A 25,791-nucleotide genomic window follows, 5' to 3' on the forward strand; every position below is an offset into this window, starting at 1 on the left:
TGCATGCAAGGCAAGCACTCTACCACTGAGCCACCTTCACAGCCCCATCTTATACTTTTAATCAATCTACTGGTGCAAATTTGACATCGACTGCCATGTAAGCACCTATAGCTATATATATTGTAATAGAGTAACGTATGTGTATGTATGTTTTTCTTGTAGAGAAACTTGAACCCTTATATGTTGTTGGTTGGAATATAAAATGGTAATAAGTTTCTTTGGAAATCCGTTTGGCAGTGTCTTAGAAAGTTATAGAGACATACTATGCATGAATTCTAGTCTTAGTCATCTATTCAAGAAAGGTGAACACATATATCCACACAAAGACTTGTATATGAATATTCATAGCAACATTACTCTAAGAGTAAAAAACTGGGAGCAACCCAACTTTCCATCAACTGTTAGTGAAAAAGCAAAGTACAATCTATCTTCACAATGGAGCTCCATTCAGCAATAAAAAGAACAGTTATATGTTACAACATGGATGAATCTCATAAACTCGCTAAGTGAGGAGTCACACACAAAACTACATATTGTTTGACTCCACTTCTATGTCTATAAAAGGGCAGTCAGTACAGTTAGAAGTTATATCAGTGCTTTCCTGGGAGCTAGGGTGAGCCAGGAGTGAGGACTGACTACAGAAGGACAAAGAAATTTTGGGATGATGGAAATGTTCCAAAATTAGTGATGCTTGCGCAACTCTATGTACTTGCTAAAAAATAACTGAGTTACGTACTTACACTGGTTAAATTTTATAAACTATAATAAGTTATAGTTCAACAATGCTGTTGTCACTGAATTAAGTTTAAAAAGGGAGGGGGGTTCCTAATGCTGAGACCAAGAACCTGTGATACAGAGAGTGTTGAAAGAATTAGGCAAGAGTGAATACATACTAAAAAAAGTGAAATGTAAGTCTCTGAGCAGGTAAGCCAATTATTAATACTAGAACCATAGAACGAAATAATACATCTTTGATTGACTTTAGTTCTAACATATACTTAGCTTAGCCCTGTGTTTGTGTATGTTGAGGTACCCTGGCAGCAAGTCCTCAAAAAAGTCCAGTAAGTGATTGAACACAATGGATGACAGAATGTGGAGAAAAAAGAAATGTACAAAAGCATTCCTGGTGGTCACCAGAAGGAAAACCCAAAATTGGAAGGACACTGATGAAAGTGAACTATGCAACTTGTGGGCGGAAATGGGAGGGAGGGAATGGGAGAGAATGAGGGAACAGATAGCACTATGTGAAAGGAAATGTACCTATTAACTGACGTATGTAAAGGTAACCCCACTGCATGTCACTTCTAAAACAACAATACATTTTTTACAAAACTCAAAACACTGGAGGGAAATGAACTACAGAGGCTTCATGAGGTTGCAACTGAGCGTAACCTGGGGAAATCCCAACAGGTGGCAATGTGGGGAGATGTTGTAAGGTGGGAAAGCACGGGGCATTCTCAGGAAGTAGACCAATTTGGTTGAAGCATAAGGTACAAATAGTGTGCAGTGGCCAGCAGGGCTAGAAATGAATCCGAGACCCAGGCCTTACTGTTACACAAAAGGAGAGTATATTGAAGGCAACCACCCACTCAAGAGTTGCCAATGAGGAAGGTGTCCAACAGTAGGGAAAAAGACAGAACAGCAGAGCTGAAAGGCAGGGAGAATAGTGCAGTTGAGGACAGTGCATAAGGAGGAAAAACTTCAATGAGGGATGTGGGAGGGAAGAAGGAAAGACTTCAGTTCTCTAGTCCTGGTGCAAGGGAAGTTCACCTTGAGTCACAAATCCTCATCCCCTGCAGGGATTCTGCTTTGTCACTTTCCCTCACTGGGGGATTTGTCTGTCTCTTCCATTCACAGATGAAGTCTGTAACCAGCACCTTTGGCAGACAATGTTTAAGAAGACATTTTCACTCAGAGTGTATGTAGTGTGTGTTTCAAACAAAAATAATTCAACGTGGGTAAATAAAATTCATTTCACTTTAAGGAAATGCCTTCGCATGGAAAGAAGAGTTTCAGTCCTACGCTGTGTTCACTTTCAATGTGTTTTTTGAGGAATAAGGCAAATATTGAAGTAGATGGCAAGGCTTTGAGTTGACTTGAAGTAATAAGTGTTATGTGCCTCAAAGAATGCCTGTTAAACACTGAAGTTCCTTTCAATAATATATGTCTGTCTGCCAGCCTCTAAGTAAAGTCTGTGTGAAACAAAACTGTCAGTTCGTAAACAGCATTATTTTTACTGCAAAGATGGTTAGCCCTTGTTTTTTGTTGTTGTTTTTTTTAACAAAGTATTTCTGTACACACTTGCCTTAACCACAGTTCAGTGGTTCTCTGACCTTAGATGAGTCACATCCTCTAGGCCTTAATTATTTCTTCAACTGAAATCAAAGGGTCAAACTAGATGGCATGGCTAACCTCAACCTTCAACAACTGTAATACCAAGGGGTTCTCACCATCCCAATTACGCTGGCTATCTAAGGTCAAATGAGTAACTATCCTCTTTCAGTCTTCAGAGAAAATCCATAACTGTTTTCTGGATACCTGCCATGTATGGTACTAAGTTCTACTAGGAATGAGAAAAAAAAAACAGTTAAAGACAGTCTCTGCCTTCAGACTGTCTAAAACCTAGCAGGAAAATCCTCACAACTATGTAGGATATTAAGTGACAATAAAATTTAGACCACACTCTTTATTATTTAGGTAAATGAGTTTGACAGGATGTATCCCCAAATGTCCCCACCTCTGAAGGCAAGGTCAAGGATAATATTTCATGTTCAGCCCCAGCAATAAGAGCTGGAAGGCTTATCTATGTGGCCCATGAGCTGGACAGAGTAGAACAGGTTTCATTTTCATATTTTATCATCTTTTAAGTTTTATTTCTTGTATAATGGAATATAATTCCTACGTGATGGACTGTGTAGAGGACTCAGCTAATACTGCATGTCTTCAATTTATATTAGAACACATGGAGTTGATAACAGTAGATACCATTAATGTAAAGGGAAAGACATATGCTGCACCTGATATTAGTTACATCTTGTCAGTACTCTGAGCCTGGAAACAACAGTGTCATAGGAGGAAGAATACTGGTATCCATAGCAACATCACCAGACTGGGACAATGTAAAAAGCAGTAACCTAGCAACTGCTGACAAGAAGTGTATAGGGGGAATTCTGCCAGTTCTGTAAATGACAAGCATGTAGCCCTGAATGCAACTAATCAAACGATGGCAATGCAGGAAATCTTGACTTACGGCTGGGGAATGTTAACCTCATAAAACCCCCATACTATTATACAGAAATTTTAAACAGGAAAAGCATGTGGACACCTCCTCACTCCCAATACTTTTGGTGGAAAGCTGGGAAAGTACCTTATGTGTCATATCTAGAATGGAAAATACATTTCAGCAGGCCACCAATCATCTCAGCTTCAATATACAGAGGCAATGAATTTGGATGAGAAGCCACCCAGGTGTCAGAGGAGAAATGTACTCTGCATGCAAAGAAAGTATGATTACAAAGCTTCCACACTCACACTATATGACATCCTATGAGAACTTCCCCACAGATGTGGATGTTCAGAGGCAGAAGGAACCATCTAGCTCAATCCATTTGTGTCACAAACACAGACACTAAGAGCCACAGTGAGGGTTTATTCAAAACCTGGAAGCTTGTGAAAGAGCATGGGCTAGAACATAGGTCTTTTATTTTCCAGATTAATTGTTTCCACCAAAGTATGCTATTTGCCCCCATGTGTAAACAGGCATACTTTATGGAAATGAAAAGTAATCATCCATTATGTATCATCATTAAGGTTTACCTTAAGAGTTTCTCTCTCATAATAGTGTTACCTTATCTAACACGAATGGGTCCACCTACCCTAAAATAATTTGTAGAAGATAGCTTTCTCTTCTCTTTTTCTTTCTCTCTCTTTCTCTCTCTCTCTCTCTCTCTCTGATTCTGGATCAACTTCAAAGGAATTTAGTTAACTGTAGTTACCAGAAATATTACCAGAGAAAGATTCCCTATTTGGGGTAGAATAGAGAATCTGTTGTTGTTTTTTAAAGTAGTCCAGTTGTAACTACATCTGCCTTGGAACTCCACCTACTTAGAACTAGAAGGCCATTAGCAATCAGCTACTCCAACCCTTTCAGAAACCTCAAACCCAGCCCAGAAAAGTCAAGTCCAGGGCCCCTTCACTGACATTATGATGGCTGAGAAGACCCTGTGATGGCGGAAACGCTGGCCGGTCATTCCTCACCCTACTCCCCAAGTCTTCTCTTAGGCAAAGTCTACATTTTCCAACCCCTCTTGTAACTGTGCCCAAGAGTTCTGATCAGCAAATGAGAGCAAGTAATGTGGATCATTTTTAGGCATGGTTCACAGAAATATTCCAGGTTTTCCCCTCCTTGAAAGCTACCTATTGAAGATGGCAGAGTTGAAACATGGCAGGAGATGGCTGGATTACTGACTCATTGCTTTAACCGAGACTTGCTCACAATCAGGCACACCTCTGTTAAGTAAGATTTGGAGACTTATCTGTTTATGCAATATTAATATAAACAGCAAATACCATAACTAGGGTTGTTCCTCTACACATAATGAATACAAGCACCTCCTTTTTTCTTTATTAGTAATTTCAAAGAGATGGCTTGTTTTACCTGTTGAGCCAGTACTGGAAGTAGCAAAAAACAGATTGTAGACTTCTGCAAGTCATTTAACTTTCCTGGGATTCAGCTTTCTTGCTTAGTAAATAAGACTAGTATTCTGTAAATCATTTTTTCCTTAACATACAGCTGAAAAATTACCTTTTCCCCTAAATAAAATACTACACAGAACTATTATATCTAAAACATAAAAACGCTCAGTTTGAAATGGAAATGGAGAGGAAAGCAAGAAACTACTAGTTTCAAGGACCCTTTAGGTCTTTACTGCAACCATTCCTCGGCCATCTTTGGAGATCTGTGGCTCCTAAGAACCACTGATCTAAGCCAATGGTTTTCCAACTTTGTCCCTCTGACTCGCCCAGCTTGGACCATTACAAAGGAAATATGATGAGATTCCTCAATAAACAGAATAGACTGGGTTGGCGATATAGCTCAAAGGAAGAGCACTAATCTGTGCAAGGTTCTAAGTTTGCTCCCAACACCATGAAAACAAAACAATAAAACAAAAATGAAAACCAGAATAAAGAAACCTTAAAGTTAAATATATAAATACATAAAATTTATACACTCAATAAAAACAATGAGGCCTTTTTAAAACAGAGAGATAAGTATGGTGGCTCATGCCTTGTAATCCCAGCTACTTGGGAAGCAGAGGTAAGAGGAGTGTGGTCTAAGGCTGTCCCAAGCAAAAACATGAGACCCTATCTCAAAACAGAATTCAATCCCCAGTATCACATTGGGAATTGGGAGAGACAGACAGACAGACAGACAGACAGACCGACAGACAGACAGACAGAGAAAAGAGGGAGAGAGAGACAGAGAGAGAGGAAGGCAAAGAGAGAGAGGGAGGAAGAGAGGAGGATAAGAATGACAGTGGCAGTCTTAGTGCCATTGTTGTTTTTTGCTGGTCCTGGGGCTTGAACTCAGGGCCTCTTTGTGCTCAAGGCTAGTGTTCTACCACTTAAGCCACAGCACCACTTTCAGTTTTTTTTCTGGATAGTTTACTGGAGATAAGCATCTCAATGACTTTTCCGCCTGGCAGTTTTCTAACCAGGATCCACAGATCTCAGCCTCCTGAGTAGCTAGGATTCCAAGTGTGAGCTATTGATGCCCAGATGAGGGCCACTGTTTTTTTACACAGCCAGCCTTATTACTACAAAATGCTCTTTAGTTAACAGAGATGGTTATGAGAGGCTGTGGGCCAGTCTCTGTAAAGGCAAGTTCAGCCAGCAGCACAAGTCAAGGTCCTGATGGCGTCTAATGTATTAAATGGATGTATGACTTCACTCTCAAGGGGGTACATGATGTCTCATTTGGTAATGGTTCTTCAAAGTGTTATGGATTTCAAAACCAAAACCAAATGTGCAGAACATTTTACAACCCATTGGTCCAGGCAGACTAGATGTTCTCTTTTAGTGCTAAAATTTATGAGATACAACTGGGTTACTGTCCCAGACACTAATGAAGAGAAATGGAGATGGTGTGATCAGTGTCAAACTTCACCAGCTGTTCTGCTGACTTATGCTTATTCACTGAGCAAAAATACTTTTCAGAGCAACAATTGTAGCAAACAGAGGCAGGAACAGGATGGGGGGGGTAGGTAACAAAACAGTGCCTGGTTTGCTTCCAGTACAAAAATTGGGGGCTGCATCTCACACCAGCAACAAGGGTAACTCCTCAACTTTGTTTTCACCTACCAATACTCTCTACAGAGAACCAAGGGAATCCAGATTTCAGTATCAAAAGGGTGAAATGCCATTCTATTAAGTCAAATCTAACAGCATTACAACTTCTCCTTCACTACAGGAAATTATCTGAATCTTGGCAAAAAAGAACTCTCCCTCTCACTTTCCTTCCCTCCCTCCCCCTCTCTCTCAGTGCTGGTCCACTTTGCCCTTTTATTTTTGGTGGTTGGTTAGTTGGAGGTAAAAGTCTCACAAATTTTCCTGCCTGGGCTGGTTTTAAACTGTGATCCTCAGATCTCAGCCTCCAGAGTAGCTAGGATTACAGGCACAGGATTATGAGCCACAGGCACCGGGCATGACTCTCCTCTTTTGCAAGTAAAAATCAGATTTCAGTACAGCTATAGCCAGCACAACTAACCCTGGATAAATAATTAACAGGCTCACATAATTACCATAAGACTTTACCAATAAAAACACCCATATGTTGAAAGAACAAGCAATTGCTACTTTAATGTGTTTAACCTACTAATTAGCAATAGTACCAGTCTAGAAATGCTGGAATTGTCTTCATAGAGGAGCTTCTATATGCAAATGTCCCTGTTCTGTTTTATCTGAAGTGATTCTTTCAATTCCCTGTTGTAACAGTATACCAACAGAAAGAAATGGCTAAAATTGAATCCCAAACCCTTGGATTCATTTGACCTAGTCTCAAATCTAAGATTAAGGGGACATTCAAAACAGTACCAACCCAACAAATATCACCTAAGAAAAGATAAATATACACATGGAGACACATTTTCTTTTCTTTTCTTTTTTTTTGGTTGGCCGTGGGGCTTGAACTCTGGGCTTGGGCACTGTCCCTCAGCTCTTCAGCTCAAGGCTAGCGCTCTACCACTTGAGCCACAGTGCCACTTCCGGCTTTTTTCTTTTTGCTTATGTGGTGCTGGGGAATCGAACCCAGAGCCTCAGGCATGCAAGGCAAGCGCTCTACCACTGAGCCACCTTCCCAGCCCTAAGCTTGTTTTCTAAAACCCCTTGCAGGAGGGCTGACTGAAAGCTGACTGAAAATCGCCATGCTTGTTTTCTCAAACAACGTATCACCTGTTAAGTGAAGCAGATTTTTAAGAAGAAATAAGAAAGTCCCCAATCTCAAAAGGAACTGAAGCCTATTCATTCCTTTCTCCTTTTCCCCTTCCTCTCTCTCTCTTATTGGAAAGTGAACTAAGGGCCATACTTGCTAGGCAGTGCTCCCAGCATTACTTGAACCATGCTTCCAGCCCCTTTTTTGTATTGGGCCAGCTTGGGCTCTGATCCTCCTACTTGTGCTTACCCATGTCGCCATGGATGACAGATCTATACTACTATGCTTAGCCACTGTGCTTCCCTTGTAGCTGGGTCAACAGGTGCACATCACCATGGGAGTCTTGATTCCTCCTTTTTGTCGGGGCTAGCTTCAAACCATGATCTTCCAATCTCGCTTTCTAAGTAGCTAGGATTATTACAGCCACTTTACCTGGCTTCACTGACCCTACTCTTGATGAGCAATCACTGTCATTCACTGTAAAATGTCCCTGGAACAAGGAGGACTATTTGTCAGCCAACAGAGGCAGAGTGACCTTAATACTTATGGTCACTGTGTTAAAGCCTTTAACCTTGGGGTTTAAAGGGACCTGGGAGAAATTGCCCTCAAGGAATGCACTAAATGAGCTGTTTACCCTTCAAAGAAAAAAAATCAGTCTTTTCAGGGAAGATTAGCTTCAGTTAGGGCACAGAGAGTATTCTTTGCGTGGGGTAAAAAGGCAGACAGGAAACAAAGCACCTGCTTACATCAACTTCCTCCTACTCAGTTCACCTCACAGACAGAAACTCTGAAATGGCTCTTCCAGGAGTTGAGCTGTGTGGGGTGGGGTGTGGGGGTGAGGAGGGTGGTGGGAACAATAGAGTCATTGGTAGTGTGGAAAAGGTGCATTCAGGTCTGAATATAGCTTCAGTCACGCTGAGTAAACTCCTAAGTGACTAACTGAAGAGACAGTTTCAGGTCCTGAAAATACTCAGATGTTGTGGAAGTTAATTCAGTTTTTCACCTCATTACAACAAAACTCTCATTGTTCAACTTACATGAAACTTACATGGGCAGCACAAAAAGCCTTAAAACAATTATTTGATTTTATAACTCAGCCTTCCCTTCTCCTCTTAATTAACGATGGTCACTATATGTTTTAGTATCTTAAGGCAAAATCCTAAATCTTTTTTCTCTTCTTTTTTATCCTTATAATTTGTGGACAGATTAGCAGCGTAGGCTGACCTTGAATTTTCCATCCTTTAGCCTCAGCCTTCCCAGTACTGGGACTACAGCTGTGTACTACATGCCTGATGACTGCGTCATTTTTAATTTTTCTTTCCTCTCTTCCCACTGTCCACTCCTGTTTGTTCCATTAGCAAAGCTGTACTAGCGCCCAGTCAAAACCTATCCTACCTAACCCTTCTTCCCACCTCCATGATAAAGGTGTTACCTGTGATCCACTTGCAGAGCTGCTCTGAGAATCTCCATGCTTCCACTCTCAGTCCCTGTGGTCCAATTTCTCACAGTATCTAAAGTAATACTTGAACAACTATCAATCAGATCATGAGGTCCTGCTGCTCAAAACGTATCCCCATCTTCTCTTCACCCCAAATTAAACCTCACTGCATAACATGGCTGGCAAGGCCTTATAAACTCTGACCAGCCGCCTTTCCATTCATTCTCAGGCTTTAACAAACTGTTCTCTTTGCATGGAACACTTTTGCTGTTTATTAGCCTACTCACACTGTGCTTTCCCAAAGGTTCCTAACCCTATCAAAAACTGAGTTGTCCTACAGGTACCACTTTTCCCTCTTCCTCGGCTTTATTTTGTTCATGGCACTAATTTCCACCTGACTCCAACAGTATTTTAGGACAGGGAATTTACCTTGATCGCTGCAGGGTCCCAATCACCCAGGACAGTCCTTTATACATAATAGATACACACTGAAAATATCTGTTGAACAGATAACTGAGTTTTTTAAAAAATAATTTTATTTTTTATTTATTGTGTTTATGTGGTGCCAAGGAATCGAACCCAGGGCCTCATGCATGCTAGGCAAGCACTCTACCACTAAGCCACATTCCTTGCCATAACTGAGTTTTTTGTATGTGTATGATAGTACTAGGGCTAGAACTCAGGGCCTTCTGCTTTCACTGTCACAGTTGGTGCTCTATCACTTAAGCCTTGCTTCCAGTCTAGAATTTTGGTGACTAATTAGAGATTAGAGTCTCGTGGACTTTCCTGCCTCAGTTAACTTTGAACTGAAATCCTTCAAGTTTATGCCTTCTGATTAGCTAGGACTACAGGCATGAGCCACTAGCACCTGGCTTTTCTTATTCTTTTTCTTTTTTTTTAGTGGTGGCAGGGGTTGTTTTGAGACAAGGTCCTGCTCTGTGGCTCGTGCTGGCTTTGAACTCATTGTCCTTCCTGTCTCAGCCTTCCAATAGTAGGATTACAACTTTTTTCTTTGTATTGTGAAATAAATATAACATGTATAAAAGTAAATATATAAAACGTACATTTATTACTTAACAAATAGTTGTAAAGCAAACACTCTAATTGCCAACAAGGTCAAGAAACAGACCATTATTCACTTTCCAATATCCTTTCCAAGGGGCAAAATGAGATTTTCTGAATCTCCTACCACATATACACTCCCCAGGTAGCCATTTCCCTGAATTTTGTGATGATAATCACCTCCATTTTCTTTATAATTATACTACTTAGGCACGCAGTTCTAATAATCATAGGAACATTCTTGGAGGGAAATATGGTAGTAGCCATTAAAAATCTAATGTACATGCCCTCTGACCTAGCCATCTGTTTCCAGAATTTGTCCTGGAGAACTGCAAATGTAACAGTGCAAAAAAAGTGCCAAGAATGTTTCTAATACCAAATCATTGTAACCAATACAACATTAAAAAATAAATAAGTCTGGTGGGGGAGAGAAGAGATAGTAGGAGAAAAACAAAGGAAGGGGTAACAATGCTAGACAAGAAATGTACTCATTACCTTATTGATGAGGTCCTGCTGCTCAACCTCTCTGTATAACATCTTTACAATAAAATAAAATTTAAAAAAGTAAACAAGTCCAGGGCTGGGAAGGTGGCTCAGTGGTAGAGAGCTTGCCTTGCAGGCTCGAGGCCCTGGGTTCGATTCCTCAGCACCACATAAGAAAAAAGCCGGAAGTGGCGCTGTGGCTCAAGTGGTAGAGTGCTAGCCTTGAGCTGAAGAGCTGAGGGACAGTGCCCAGGCCCAGAGTTCAGGCCCCACGACCGGACCCAAAAAAAAAAAAAAAAAAGTAAACAAGTCCAACATGCAGTAAAAGAAAATCATTTTGTTTAAACAAAAAGAAAGTAAAAATAAGTAGAAAAAAATGCACGCAGCCTGGAAATATGGCTGTGGCAGAACACTTGCCTAATAGTTACAAGGCCCTGGATTTGATCTCTAGTGCTGAAAAAAGAAAAAAAAAGCATGTACGTGTACATGTGTATCATATATGGAAAAAAGTAATGCCAAAATTGTCATGTTTTTCTTTCTTCTTTTGTTCTTTCTGGTGGTGCTAGGGCCTCAGATTTGCGAGATTAGCACTCTACCAACTTAAGTCATATTTCCAGCCCTTTCCTGGGGTTGGTTATTTTCAAGGTAGGGTTTCACTTTATGACTGAGCTGAGATCTTATTTTTTTGTGTGTGATGCTATGAATCAAGCTCAGGGACTTGTAAATGTGAGATAATTGCGCTACCTGCCCTTATATATTTTTTAACTTAGAAACTTATCCTGTAGTAGCAAGTGTATCCTCCACTAACAAGCATAAGGCCATGAGTTCTAAGCCTAGTACTGGAAAAAAAAAAAAAGCAAACAACCTCAAATAAAACAAAAACCCCAATTTATTCTGAGTTTGATCCCCAGCCTTTAATAAAAATTAAAACAAAACCTATGAACTCAGGATAGAGGCAAAGTTAAGAGTTTCTGAATGTCTATGAAGGGTGATTCAAGTAAAGCTTGGACACTTAAGAAGTCACCCCATCCTAGCCAAACCTTCTAGTGCCAAGCTCCCACAGACACAGACTTCAAAGTGTCTGGCTTTACCTGAGCTACAATAGACCTTTCTTTATTCCAATCTCTCCATCACCAATCTCAGACGATTCCTCCATGCATCTCTTGGTCTAAGTCCTTCTAGTTTAAAATGCAGGCTTTGATTTCTCCTTGCCTTGGACCTATGCCTAACTTCCTGCAGATGGCTTTTGCTGAAGGCATTTTACCCCTTCCTTGTCTCAAGGATTCTATGGTGATAGCCTTTTTTGGTTTCACTCAGAGCCTGTAGAACAGCAATTTTTAAAAATATTGCCCCAAATACAGCTTTTCAATTTGGGACAATTAAAAGAGAAACACCCAAAGCCAGCATGACTAGGTGCATGACAAGCTGAGTGTGAGTAATTAGGCAGGTACTAATAGGGTTGAAGGACTAACAGGTAGGGGCCCTGGCAAAATAAGAGCAAAAAGAGTAGCTCACACCTATAATCTTAGCTACTCAGGAGGCTGAGATCTTAGGATTGCAGTTCAAAGCCCAGGCAGGAAAGTCTGTGAGACTCTTATCCCCAATTAACCACAGAAAATCAGAAGTGGTGCTGTGGCTCAAAGTGGTAGAGCACTAGCCTAAAAAAAGAAAAAGAAAAAAAAAGAATAACAACTTAAAAAATAAATAAATACGTATAAAATGATTTTACAGTAAATTCTCAAGAGTCTGTTCTGGGAAGAAGCCATCAGGGATATACAGGGACAAACTATACATCCTCATCAAGGCTTTGTTCAGAAGCAGTCACTACTCAAGTTTTTCAAAGGAGGACCTCTGGCTGCTTCCTTCTCCAAACTAGACTACTGTGATTTGCAAGTAGAGAAAGATGACATACAGTCTACAGTGTGTGCTTTTAAGTAGGAAGGGAAGCCATAATGATATAAAAATACTGGCCCAAATTCAAACAATGGCCAATCCTCCCATGAAATGAGATTTTTTTTTGGGGGGGGGGTGAAAGCAAAAAAGCTAATTTTCACCTCCATCAGCAAGGTATGGAAAACAGCTATAAGGTAAGACACTCTGTAACTGACCAACTACTGACCATGAAACCTAGGGCTATACAACAGAAAGATACTTAAATGAACGCACAAAGCCTCTATCCATTCTCATCTGTGGTCCATTTTTCAATTCATGACACCCTGGACTTGGTTCTTGATATGAGTTGGACAGTGCAGCCTATCCCTCCATTTATCGAAGTCTAATCCTACTACCTCAGAATGTCATCTATCTGAAGATGATGTCTTCACAAAGGTAAACAAATTAAAATGAGATCTTTAGGGTCCTAATCCAATGTGACTGATGGTCTCAAATGAAAAGGAAAATTGGAACCCAAGACAAGAGAGAAGGCAATGCAAACAGACACAAGGGAAAATACCCATCTACATGTCAGCGAGATAGATTTAAAACAGATCTACTTCTCCCTCACAGCCTTCAGAAGGAATTACTCCTAACAACACCTAGATTTTGGACTTCCAAAAATGGTATACATTCAGTTCTGCAGGGAACGAACAACCTGGCCCTAGTAAAGAAAACAGGTCTAGCTACAACGAGGTGGTGGGATATATGAGAGAATGAAAAAGAAAGACATGACTAATATATTACATATAAAGCCACAGGAAAAAGTGTAAGAAAACATCCCAGTGTCTACAAACTCTAAAGCTATGCATTTTGGGAGAGGAAAAAAAAATCTCAAAAGTCCCTAAGCAATTTCAAATCTCATTCTTGAAAAGAAATCAATAGGTTTTTCCATTCTTTGGTCAGCAGGTACTAAAGTCTGCCCCTAATCTTTGCAAGACTGTGGGAATAGTGTTTTATTAATTTAAAAAAAAAACCATGAAACTGCTCTCTTTTACCTCTTATTTAAGTTTCTAACACTACTGAGATTCATTTTGAAAATAATATTTTACTCCAACTGCTTCTCAAGACTAAATCACAACCCTGCTATTATGTATATCATTATTATTAGAAACAAGGCTGTTTGCACATCTGTCAAATCACTGCTTTGGCTTTTAGCTACACAAGCAAGGCTCCATGAACAGTGTTATGCAGGTGTAGTTGGTTAAATTCACTGAATAATTGCTTTAGGACTCACTGAGCAAAACCCATACCTTCACTGTTGTTATTTGGGGAAAAAACTCTGGAGCTGATACACCATGTACCAGAAGGATCTTTCACAAATCTGCTACTTCAACATTTGAGATACACACAAATGTTGTATCTCTCTTTCCTGGATATCACGTTTCACTGTACTTTTTCTGCTTTTGGAGTGTCTATAGGTCCTAGTAAACTCTACTGTCGATGCCACTGTAATGTTAACCTTTTAATTTAGAAAGTGAATTATACTTTCCCCAAGTATGTTGACCTGAGTTCCAAGCAGTGATACAGAATCTGAGGAACTGGAAGAGAACTTATTTTGTCCAGATGAGGAAATGCCCAAATAAACTTGGAGAAAGAAAGCCCCAGTGTATATGCAGCAATGTCCAATAGTTACTAAGAATGATGGAATAAATCAGATTTAGGTCAATTTTACACAAATATTTTTGAATATCAACTTAAGTACTAGACAAAACATTGCCTGCATGGACACATTAAGATGAGCCATCAAGTTGAGTGGTGGTACCTGCAATCTAGCACTTGGGACACTGAGGCAGGAGGATCATGAATTTGAGACCAGTCTGGGCTACACAGCAAGATCCTGTCTCAGCAATAACAACAAGGAAAACCTTATGGATAAATGCAAACCATATGAATTTTTAAATGATATTTCACTTTATATTTCAGATTCTTCTGCTATTAAGAGAATCAAGATTGACCAGGCAAGAATCTGACCTATACAAGAGATCACAGTAATTATAACAATAGCTGAGATTTGAGCATTACATGCATTATATCACTTAGTCCTCATAACACTCACTACCTATCACAGTTGTTTCCATAAACAAGAGAAGAAGACAAAAGGGAAAATAATGTTTGTTTTCCTAGCTAGGAGCTGGTATTTGGTCTCAGGGCTGTCTGGCTTCAAAGTCTGTGATCTTAATTGCTGACTTAGAAGTCCTGAAATGGAGGCACAGAAAATTTAATCAGTCTTGAATTGAAAGATACTTAATCAAGTCATGTATCTTCCTGTCCCTGAAGTTTTCCCAGATGTAAAATGAGAGTATTATCAATCCCTTCCTTCATCGTAATGAAGATGCAGAAGCTCATGGAATATATTTGCTTATAATATCCTATTTTAGTGTTGAAAAGAACCATCAACACACAAACATGTGTGCATGAATGTTCACAGCAGACTTATTTACCAAAAATTGGAAACTACCAAATGTCCACCTGCCAGAGGATGTACCAACCCAATATGTTATATACATATAATGGAATATTCTTCTACCATAACATAGGATGAAGTGCTGATACATGCTACAACATGGATGAACTTTGTTACCATGATGCCAAGTGAAAAGAAGCCAGGCACAAAACACCACATATGGTATGATGTCATTTACATGAAATGTCTAGAATGGGAAAATCCATAGAGACAGAAGGTGGGTGAATGCATTAGGCCATGAGTTAGAGCACAGAGTTCAAGGTTATGAGGAATGAAAAGTGACTACTAATGAATACAGGATTTCTCTTGGTGGGGGGGTGATGGCGGCATAGCACTGTAAACACTGTAGAATCATTGAGTTGTATATATTTAAAAGGTAGATTTTAGCTGGGAGCTGGTGGCTCAAACCTTTAATTCTAGCATATTCCACCTCAGATCTCAGGAGACTAGATAGGATTATGGTTCAAAGCCAGTGCAGCAGGAAAGTCCATGAGACTCTTATCTCCTATTAACCACCAAAAAAACAGAAATGGAGCTGTGACTTGAAGTAAAAGAGTGCTAGCTTTGAGCAAAGAGGTCAGGATTACCACTCAGGCTGAGTTCAAGCCCTACCACCACCACCACCACCACCACCACCAACAACAACAACAAAGGTCAATTTTGGCCAGACACCAGTGGCTCACATCCATAAACCTACCTACCCAGGAGCCTGAGATCAGGAATACCTCTGGCGTAAAGAGAGCTGAAGCAGAAAATTTTACTAAATTGCATCTCAACATAACTAGCAAAAAGCCAGGCACTAGTGGCTCACATCTGTAATCCTAGATACACAGGAGGTTGAGATCTGAGGATCATGGTTCAAAGCCAGCCTGGGCAGGAAAGTCCATGAGATTCTTATCTCCAATAAACCACTAGAAAATGGAAGTTTTCTTGAGCTATGGCTCAAGAGGTAGAGCACTTTCTTGAGCTGAAGAGCTGAGGGACAGCACCCAGGCTCAGAGTTCAAGCCCCATGACCAACAAAAAAACAGCAAAAAACAAGAATGGAGGTATGGATCAAGTAGTAGAGTATCAGCCAAGCAAATAAGCAAGTGTGAGGCCCTGATTTCAAACCTAGTAACAAAAAAGTAAATCTAGATAAAGCTTTTTTTTTTTTTTTGATGCCAGTCCTGAGATTTGAACTCAAGGCCTGGGCACTAGCTCTGAACTTTTTCTTTTTTTCTTCTTTTTTTTTGGGGGGGTCCGGTCGTGGGGCCTGAACTATGGGCCTGGGCACTGTCCCTCAGCTCTTCAGCTCAAGGCGAGTGCTCTACCACTTGAGCCACAGCACCACTTCCGGCCTTTTTTTCTGCTTATGTGGTGCTGAGGAATCGAACCCAGGGCCTCAAGCATGCAAGGCAAGGGCTCTACCACTGAGCCACCTTCCCAGCCCGTGAACTTTTTCTTTTTGCTGCTCATGACTAGTGCTCTACCAGTTGAGCCACAGTTCTACTTCTAGATCCTGGTGTTAACTGGAGATGAGTCCTGTCCTGTCTCAGCCTCCTGAATAACTAGGATTACAGATACGGGCCACCAGCTGTTGTTTTGTTTTGTTTTGTCGGTCCTGGGGCCTGAACGCTGGGCCTGGGCACTGTCCCTCAGCAATTCAGCTCAAGGCTAGCGCTCTACCACTTCAGCCACAGTGCCACTTCCAGCTTTTTCAGCTTATGTGGTATTGAGGAATCAAACCCAGGGCCTGATGCATGCAAGGCAAGCACTCTACCACTGAGCCACCTTCCCAGCCCCGCTGTTGTTATTTTTAAAGAACCATTCTGGAAGCCATGGCAGCCAAAGGAAACAAATGTAAAAATACTTTGGACAAAAATATTATTGTAATATTATACTCTGATTCAGATATTATACATTATATGCTTATAAAAACACTGCAAAACAAACAACAATAACAAAAAAAAGCACAACATGGCCTTATACTACCTTTGTTGGCTGCTATCTTGTCTAGGAGAATCTTAATTCACTTCAAAGTACTTAACTTCTCTAGTTCCTGAATACCCAGTTAATAAAATGATAATAAAATGCAATCTAAACTTGCTGCTAATGGAAACCCCAGGGACATGTCCTGCTTAAGAAGAGAAAGGGGAAAAAAAAGCCGCAAAACCACCAAAGGCCTATATTCAAATCCAAAGAGGGTAACAAGAATCTAGATCTAGTGGAAATGCTATCTTCCTACATTTTTTTTGGAGCAGCTTATCAGGAATTTCTATAGTGAAATCAGGCAATAGGACAATTATAAAGACATTGCTTAAATAAAACAACACCAAAATGAGCACTTACCCTCATGTGCTGCTCATGGTAAACAATTAGCTCATGTTTACTTCTACAGCACTTGTATGTGGCACTAATTTTTACCTCCATTTTAAAGGTAAGGAAACTGAGGTATGAGAAAAGTCACCCAGTTAATGAGAAACAATCAGTTCTACGCTCTGCAGTTACATATGAGCATTTGTTTCCTCCCTTCATCTATTTTGGTCACCTACCTTTCACTAGTTCAGAAAGTACTAGGGTGGAGTCTGACTTTGCAACATGAACTTGGTCCCCAAGAAAGCTTAATATCCCTTTGATTATTCTGATTTATTTTATTCGTTCTGTAAGTCTTCATAAGAAAACACTTGCTAGGAGCTGCATTTGAACAAATAAATCAATCTGTCCAGACTCTGGTTAATCTAACATGAAAAATGAACAAAGAGACTCAAAAACCCATAAAATTTTTTACAAGAATAATGATTCCCTTCCCAAACTGTGGAAAAAGGTTTTAGAATTGACTCAGAAGTGCTGGGAGAGAGCCAGCCCTGTGCACTGACTTCTGGGATTGTCTAGGTCTTGCTTCCCAGGCAAGCAAATGGTGACTGGTTTCTCCAGAAGGGAAACCTGCATGCAAGACTTTTTAGCTCTACCTACCACTGATTCCTCACCTTTCACATGCACTCATATTTTCCTGTAATTCGCTAGTCTCCAAGTCCGTTCTCTCTCTCTCTCTCTCTCTCTCTCTCTCTCTCTCTCTCCCCCTTCTCCACTGATAGCATTTCCCTCACAATTCCTTGTGAGGCAGAAAGGTTTTCAACTGTTTCAGAAGACCAGAGGAAAACACATATGATATAGTGAGTGAAAAAACTTCTTCAGAGCGTCACCCACTAAACCAAGGTAAGATTCAGAAATTAACCTCACTCTGCCCTACCTAAGCCTTAGAAATGTGGTAAGGGTTCTTTTTTCTCTGCTAACTGAACTTATTAGTTTCATTATCAACATGAAGAAAGGACTGAAGTACAGTAATACAACTGCCTTTTTTTTTTTGGAGGCAGGGCTCACTATATAACCTATGTTGTCTTCAAACTCACAATCCTCCTCTATTTTAACCTCCCAACATTACAATTACAGGTGTACACCACCACACCTGGCATAAATCTAGGTCTTAATTTTCCAAAGTAGGTAGATTTATAGACCAAGGCATTAGTAACACTGCTGGATTACCCCCCCCCTACCATCGGTCATGGGGCCTGAACTCTGGGCCTGGGTGCTGTCCCTCAGCTCTTCAGCTCAAGGCTAGTGTTCTACCACTTGAGCCACAGTGCCACCTCCAACTTTTTCTGCTTATATGGTGCTGAGGAATTAAACCCAGGGCCTCATGCATGCAAGGCAATCACTCTACCACTGAGCCACCTTCCCAGCCCCTCCTGGATATTTTTTAAAGGTATGTTCTATATTTGAATTAAATGTCTACCCATTCAGCCCTCAAATTCTATCTTTGCAATGGTTTTAGTCTTGAACATTACTAGCTAATTTACCTTCCATGACACTACTTTATAAGTCACAAGAATTTGTACTTGAGGTAGAAAACTAAAAAATTTTAAATACAGATGTGATTTTTATCTCCTTCCATTAACCACATTGGCAAATACAGCACCAATGCAAGTCATCCGCTGTACTAAAGCTCTCTAAATTTTTCAGTTTAAAAACTGTATCTAAGCCAGATGCTGGTGGCTCACATCGTAATCCTAGCTACTCAGGAGGCTGAGATCTGAGGATTGAGGTTCAAAGCCAGCCTGAGCAGGAAAGTCCGTGAGACTCTTATCTCCAATAAACCACTAAAAAACTGGAAGTGGCACTGTGGCTCAGTAGTAGTGTGCTCGCCTTGAGCTGACTGTATCTAAAAAAACAAAAGGATAGCACCTTTTTTTAATATTTGGACTGAGTTAATATAATTTTACCAGTAATGATAGAATTTTCTAGGCTTAGGAACCATAGACTTTTAAAGCTAAAAGAAAAATTAGACATCATTAAGCACAGCTCCTTTATTTTAGAAATGAGAAGAATCCCTAGTTATGAGTGTGTCAAAGATGCCTTTGAGCTCCTGACATCTAGAATTTCTTGCAGATAATGACTTGACCTCCAAACCAAAGGAAGCAAAAGCCAGATTTGGTGGTGTTTTTTTTAAACCATATATACTCCTGTTATCATACAGAAGCTCAATTTCAACATTTAATATTTTACATCATCAATTCTTATGACTCACCCGGCTGAGTTGATCCAATAACCTTTGGTTCTGTTCTGACAGTTCCTGGACAGCTCGTGTTTTCTCTCGATCTGCTTCCCGCAGATGGACTTGCTGCCTCTCCAACTCCCCCTGTAGCTGCTTCACATCACTCTCCAGCTCTGACACTCGCCCTTCCCACTCTCCTTCTCTGTTCTCAAATCGTCTTCTCAGTTCGTGTTTCTCTTGTTCTAAATGCTGGGTAAAACGTGAAGAAGGTTGAGAAACTGTTAAAATATTCCACAGCCTTTCGTGTTTTTCTCTATTCACACTCCTTTAACTTTCCCTGTTCCCAGATAGTGAGCAAAATAAAACAACCTGCCACATAGGAAAAGTTGTCCAATTCACAGCTACAAAAATATTCTTCTTCCAGAGCAACAAAAGGAATTGGTTTTGCAAAGAAAACATCATTCCTGTTGGAAACAATGTTACGTTTATTCTCTCTGGGTAGGAGGTTCTAGACTTGGGAATTCACTTGAAATTTAGCAAGTCATGTAACTTACTGGTAAATTATACAGTTAAACATCTATAAGTGAGTACTAGAATCAAAATACACATTACTTTTTTTTTCAGTCATGGGGCTAAAAATCAGGGCTTGGGCACTGTTTTTGAGCTTCTTTTACTCAAAGCTAGCACTCTACCTTGTGAGCCACTGTGCCACAACTGCCTTATGTAGTATGGAGGAATTGAACACAAGGCTTCATGCATGCTAGGCAAGCACTCTACCACTAAGCCACACTCCCAGCCCACATATTACTTTCTTTTTTTTTTTTTTGGTCGGCCGTGGGGCTTGAACTCTGGGCCTGGGCACTGTCCCTCAGCTCTTCAGCTCAAGGTGAGCGCTCTACCACTTGAGCTACAGACCACTTCCGGTTTTCTGGTGGTTTATTGGAGATAGGAGTCTCACGGTCTCTCCTGCCCGGGCTGGCTTTGAATCGTGATCCTCAGATCTCAGCCTCCTGAGTAGCTAGGATTACAGGCGTGAGCCACCAGCGCCCGGCCCACATATTACCTTCTAAAGGTGGTTCCTTTTGGAACCGTCTACTATGCATGGTGTAAATCAGACTTACAACCATAGATCTTCAGAGATGGAAAGATCTGAAAGGAAAAATCTCCCCTGGAGATCCTTTAACCATCTCTTCTTACAAGTGAGGTAACAGAAGCAGTTAAGTGACTGGTTCAATGTCAATTAAGTGGCAAAGCTGGGATTTGTGTCTTAAGTCAATTGACAGTTTAGTGCTCTAAATCACAGCTTAATAAATGTTTGTCATTGGTTACAGCACTGTATTTCAAAATGATTAAGGTAAGTTCAGGTACAAGCTCACTTGTAACTGCTGTCTATTTATTTCCAGCCCATTCATCCATTCTTGTGTGCTTACCAGGGCACAGGCACTTTTCTGGGGACATAGTGATGAACAAAACAGACATGGCTATTGCTTTATGGGATTCCAATCTAGTGGGTGGGAAGTAATGTTACAAATAATAAAGTATGTGTGGGAAATGCAACTAGTACAAATGCTTTGAGAGAGGCACTTCTCACCAGCATGAGAATATTTTGTCCAATGTTTCCCTGGTATTGTTGAACTTCCAAAAATGAGAACGCTATAAGAATCACTGTAGAAACTTCATAAAGATAGAATCCAGAAACAAGTGCTAATTGCAATCCTAAAACTGTTATCCTTGGTTTTATTGAATTTTTCCAAAATGAACGACTGAGCAGAAGGCAACAGCAAGAACTCAGCAATCACAGCGTTAGTGAGAGGCCAGATAAATTAGGCTTGTGTTCTAAAAAGAACAGAGAGACTTAAAAACACTCAGCAAACAGCTGCCCACGAACAGCACAACCAAGCAGCTAAAACAATCCAATCCACATGGGGGAGGGGCTGAAGGCAGGTGGTACTGATTGGTAACTTAATCTGCCCCCCCCTTTTTTTTAAATCTTGGCAGATTATGGGTCTTGAACTCAGGGCTGTGAGCTGTGGCTGGAGCTCTACCAATTGGGTCATGCCTCCAATCCTGCTTTTTTGCTGGTTATTTTGGAGATGAAGTCTCTCCAGAAAACTTTCTGGCCTTGAACTCAGTTCTCTTGATCTCAGCCTCCTGAGTAGCTAGGATTACAGGTGTGAGCCTCTACCTACCTGGTAGCCTTTTTATTTCTTTAGCAGGAGACAAACTTTCTATTGCAGGATTCCCTACTCTTTGCCAGAATCAAGACTTAGTTATTAATGAACAGATATAATTTAGCCTTTTGTACATAATTTAGCCTCTTACCTACTATAAGAAAGGTTTCTCCTAGAATTACATTTTCACTTAAGTGTTAAATTCAAAGGAAACTCTAGATAGAATGTCTGGAAGTGAGAGGTGAGGTTCTACCTATGTTCTTATTTTCCAGGGTTCTTTGGTATTTTTAGTCAGTATAAAATTTGTCAAGATTATCAAAATGAGGAAAATATAAAAAACGATCATAGCTAGGTGGTACTTAAGGACATATAAAAATGAAATTTGCATGTTTAAAAATAAAACAACTAAACTAGATTAAATTGTTATTCTTAGAAAAGGGGGAGGAAAGCTGGGAGCCAGTGGCTCATGCCTGTAATCCTAGCTACTCAGGAGGCTGAGATCTGAGTATCATGGTTCAAAGCCAGGCTGGGCAGAAAAGTCCTTAAGACTCTGATCTCTAAACCACTAGAAAACCGGAAGTGGTGCTATGGCTGAAGTGGTACAGTGCTTGCCTTGAGCTGAAGAGTGCAGGGACAGCGCCCAGGCCCAGAGTTCAAGCCCTATGACTACAAAAAAAGAAAAAGAAAGAGGGGAGGAAGAAGGCAGAGTGGTGGAGGGGGTGACTGGGATACAATGTATGTATATGTGGAAATCTCACTATAAAACTCCCTCTTGTAGATAAACATATGCTAATAAAAAGGGAATAAAAACACCCAAAGGTAATGTGAGAAAAAGGAATTAGATAAGGGCTAAGGAGATCTGAATGCATTAACTTGGTGATGTATCTGTACTGGTTCATTAATTATGGCAAATGTACTACACTAATATATTAATAAGAGAAAACTGAAGGTGAGGTATATAGAACCATATGAAAATCTGATTTAGTGAATAATATAGTCTAGACAACACAAGGTTGAAAAAAATGGCCAAATCATTCAAGATTTTTAAAATTTGAATTTTCGTTTTAATCCTGAGATGTTTAATTACAAACTTTCAACTATTAGAGATCTTAAATACTATGGCCTTAATGAAAAAGTAGTGCAGGATTAAGTACTTCATGTTTGAAAGAAAAAAAGATCTTAGGTTTGGTGCACAGAACTGAACAAATATTCAATATAAACTCATAAGAAGGTATGAGAGATTCTGAAAATGGCTTACTGGACCTGAAGTTAGAAAGGTGTGGATTTTAAAATAGAAAGGAACAATGAAGCCATTATTCTTTGAGACTACTTAATATTATTCTTTCTTTTCTTTTAAGACAAGAATTCCATTATATTGCCAGGCTGGCCTCAAACTCGGCCTCCTCCTGCCTCAGCCTCCTGAATGACTAGGATTATGAAGCTACCATGCCCAGGAACCACTCCTACCAATTTGTGAGAAAATATGTTTGACCGCAATGTCTGACAATTTCTGAAAAATAACAAATCCTCTTTAAAGGGTTGTTTACCCCCAAACATTTAATTGAAAATACAGCAGCTGTGTTAAACTTTAGGAAGCATTTTGTGTATCAGACATGCTAAAATTTAAGTTGCTCAAAAAATATACTGAAGGGAAAACTCATTTGTAAGTATCAAATAGTACTAGTGAAAATCAGGTTACTCTCACATCAACACTAAAAATTCACAATTAAAGCTGGAAGTAAGTAGTTCAGTGCTTGCACTGCACCCTGCATTTGATCTCTAGCACAGTTGAGAAAACAAAACAACCGGGGGGGGGAACCCACCAACAAAGCAGCTAATGGCAATATCCTATAAGCTATTTTTAAATGTACACTAAAAAAAATAGTAAGAGCTGGGTGCCATGGTGCATGCTGTAGTCCCACCTAATCAGGAGACTAAGGCAAGAGATCATTTGAGTCTAGGAGTTCAAGGTCAACATTGACAACACAGCAGGACTCCATCTCCTCTTTAAAAAACACACACTTAGACAAACATCTTATAGTTTTCAAATACATCTAGAGGAACTAGATAGCATAAACTGTTAGTTTAAATTTAGTTTTTAAAAATGTTTTATATGTAACATCTAATTTGCCATATATATTAACAATATTGTTAGCCATTCTCAAGAATTTAAAAATAAATCTTTATTATGAGAGTTTATGGATGGGCTGATCCGAAAAGGAATAGGAGATCTTCAATATTTATTGACCATCAAGTCAATTACAAAGTACCAAAGGTAATTTATGCTTTCACAATAAATTTTTTTGTTGCAGTAGAATTTTGAAAGCTTTTTCCTTTGTTAAATAAATTATAAAGGCAGCACATGGAGACCAGGATGTGTGTAACTTCACACTGAGGGTTACTATGAAATCTATCACTAATCAAACTGATACAATGTTCCTTTTAAGTTTGTTGTCTCTTCAATCAAGTCTCTCACTGAAGGAATTTCAAATCACAAGTAAAAATCTCTACCGTAGTACTTCTTTACAGAGTCCTGTAATTGAATCTCTTTAGAAAAAAAAAAACCCTTTTATGGACCTCTATTTCAAGTGGAAATTAAACAATTCAATTCATTCGGTTACTTCTTGGCAGTCTGCACACAAGTTTCACAGACAACTTCTCAGAGACATATCTCAGGAGTTCATCCATTGGCAGAACTAGTTAATAGGCCAACTGAACTATAGAACACTGGTTGGTTTCTTTCCCCCTCCCCTCCATTACACTTTCGACATATTGCTGACTTACAGTTAAATCTTATTGCAGAAATGTTTCTGAAACCACATTCTATCTGTTCAACACTAGGGTCAATTTAAGACCTTATTTAGGTCTGTATTCTTTACTTGTAACTAAGACTATAAGATCTGGTCACAGCCAAACTGAGTAAAAATAACGTCTCCACAGCCATAAATGAACCACTCTCCCCTTTTTTCTTTCTCTCTCTCTTTTTTTGCATTAAAAAAAGAGAGAAAAATGTATTCAAGGCCCTTGTCTAGGTAAAAGCAAGAAAGACAGACATAGCTCTGGTAGAAATACTAGCGATTACTTTAAATGGTCTATTTATAACAATGGTTGGAAATAATAAGGTTTCATATCCAACTGTATGAGCCCGAGAGCCAGAACCCAGAAAAAAAAAAAAAGTAATACTTAAATACACGTAACTACCGAGGCCCAAATTAAATCCACTACTAGTGGTCACATGTTGAGCCCTGCCTCGCCTGATTTCTGCAATAGAACTACATTCCCTAATCCCTGAGTATTTGCAGGCTATATAAAGCTCCTTTTTAGGGGCACTTGTTCCCACAACTCTGAGCTGCCAGGGAGTTAAGACAAGGGCATCTAGAGGCCTTAAAGCCCTAACTGCAAAGCTTGAAGGCTAACACCCTGATTAGAGATTAACTACTTCCCTGAAAACCTGGAGCCTAATTTAAATGCTTCCCGACTTTCTCATTTCTGTGTGTGCAGACATCGGCTGGGTGCTGTATAAATTAGTCATACTGTAAGCTCTATTTTAAATGCTGTGTACAGTACATATATAGAACGGCCCTCAGCAGTGGGAGCCGTGCACGGACCCATAGCGATGAGCAGGGTGGGAAAGTCAGGTGGGTTCAATGACTGCCTTGATCTGATGATTACAAACACTCCATCCTACTCCCGTTTCCCTGATGATTTTCTTCGAGGCAGGGCGAGCACGGACATGGGGGAGGGTGTACAGCTCCCCAAGCTGCCCGGTGATGGAGGCTACCTGGGCTGCCCCAGCTGCCCACCCATCCTGAGAAGGGAGAGGTCCCTCACCTCCAGCTTGTCGGTCAGCTCCTTGTGCATCTGTTCGTACTGCCGGCTCAAGTCCTGATTCCTCTCCAGCAGTGCCTTGCCCAGCCGGGCCGCCAACACCAGATCCTTCTCCTTCTGCCGGATCACCGACAGCAGCTCGGGGTCCTGGGTAGGCAGTGGTTGCGGTCCGGCTGCCTCGGCCGGAGGCCCCAGTTCGGCCTGAGAATGTTCCCCGAGATCAGACGGCCGTTCCCCGGCCGCCAGCAGCGCCAGCTCCTCCTCTAACGCCAGTTCCAGCTCCCCGGGGCAGGAGACGAGGGCGGCGGCGGTAGCGATGACGGGATTCCGGACTGCGTCCCCGGCCGCGGCGGGCAGCTCCATGCAGCAGGCGCTGTCCGGCTCGGCAGGTGCTGAAGCGCGGCCGGCCAAGCCCAAGCAGAAGGTGGACATGGCCCGCACGCGCGGA

The 25,791-nt window shown here is 40.5% G+C and overlaps 1 protein-coding gene across 2 annotated transcripts in view; it reads right to left on the reverse strand.

Annotated features, from left to right (window-relative positions):
* The window catches only part of Ccdc64 (coiled-coil domain containing 64), a 77,431-nt gene extending 51,646 nt beyond the window's left edge, over nucleotides 1-25,785 (reverse strand). For both annotated transcript variants that reach the window (XM_013014514.1, XM_013014513.1), the window contains exons 1-2: nucleotides 25,347-25,785; nucleotides 19,378-19,593 (exon numbers count right to left, since the gene is read on the reverse strand). In XM_013014514.1, the coding sequence (XP_012869968.1) occupies nucleotides 19,378-19,593; nucleotides 25,347-25,775 (645 nt within the window). In that variant the 5' untranslated portion in view covers nucleotides 25,776-25,785. The remainder of the gene's footprint in view (nucleotides 1-19,377; nucleotides 19,594-25,346) is intronic.
* Between the last annotated feature and the right edge of the window lie 6 nt (nucleotides 25,786-25,791).

This window comes from Dipodomys ordii, unplaced genomic scaffold, assembly GCF_000151885.1.
Source record: "Dipodomys ordii isolate 6190 unplaced genomic scaffold, Dord_2.0 Scaffold23, whole genome shotgun sequence".
Classification (NCBI taxonomy): Eukaryota; Metazoa; Chordata; class Mammalia; order Rodentia; family Heteromyidae; genus Dipodomys; species Dipodomys ordii.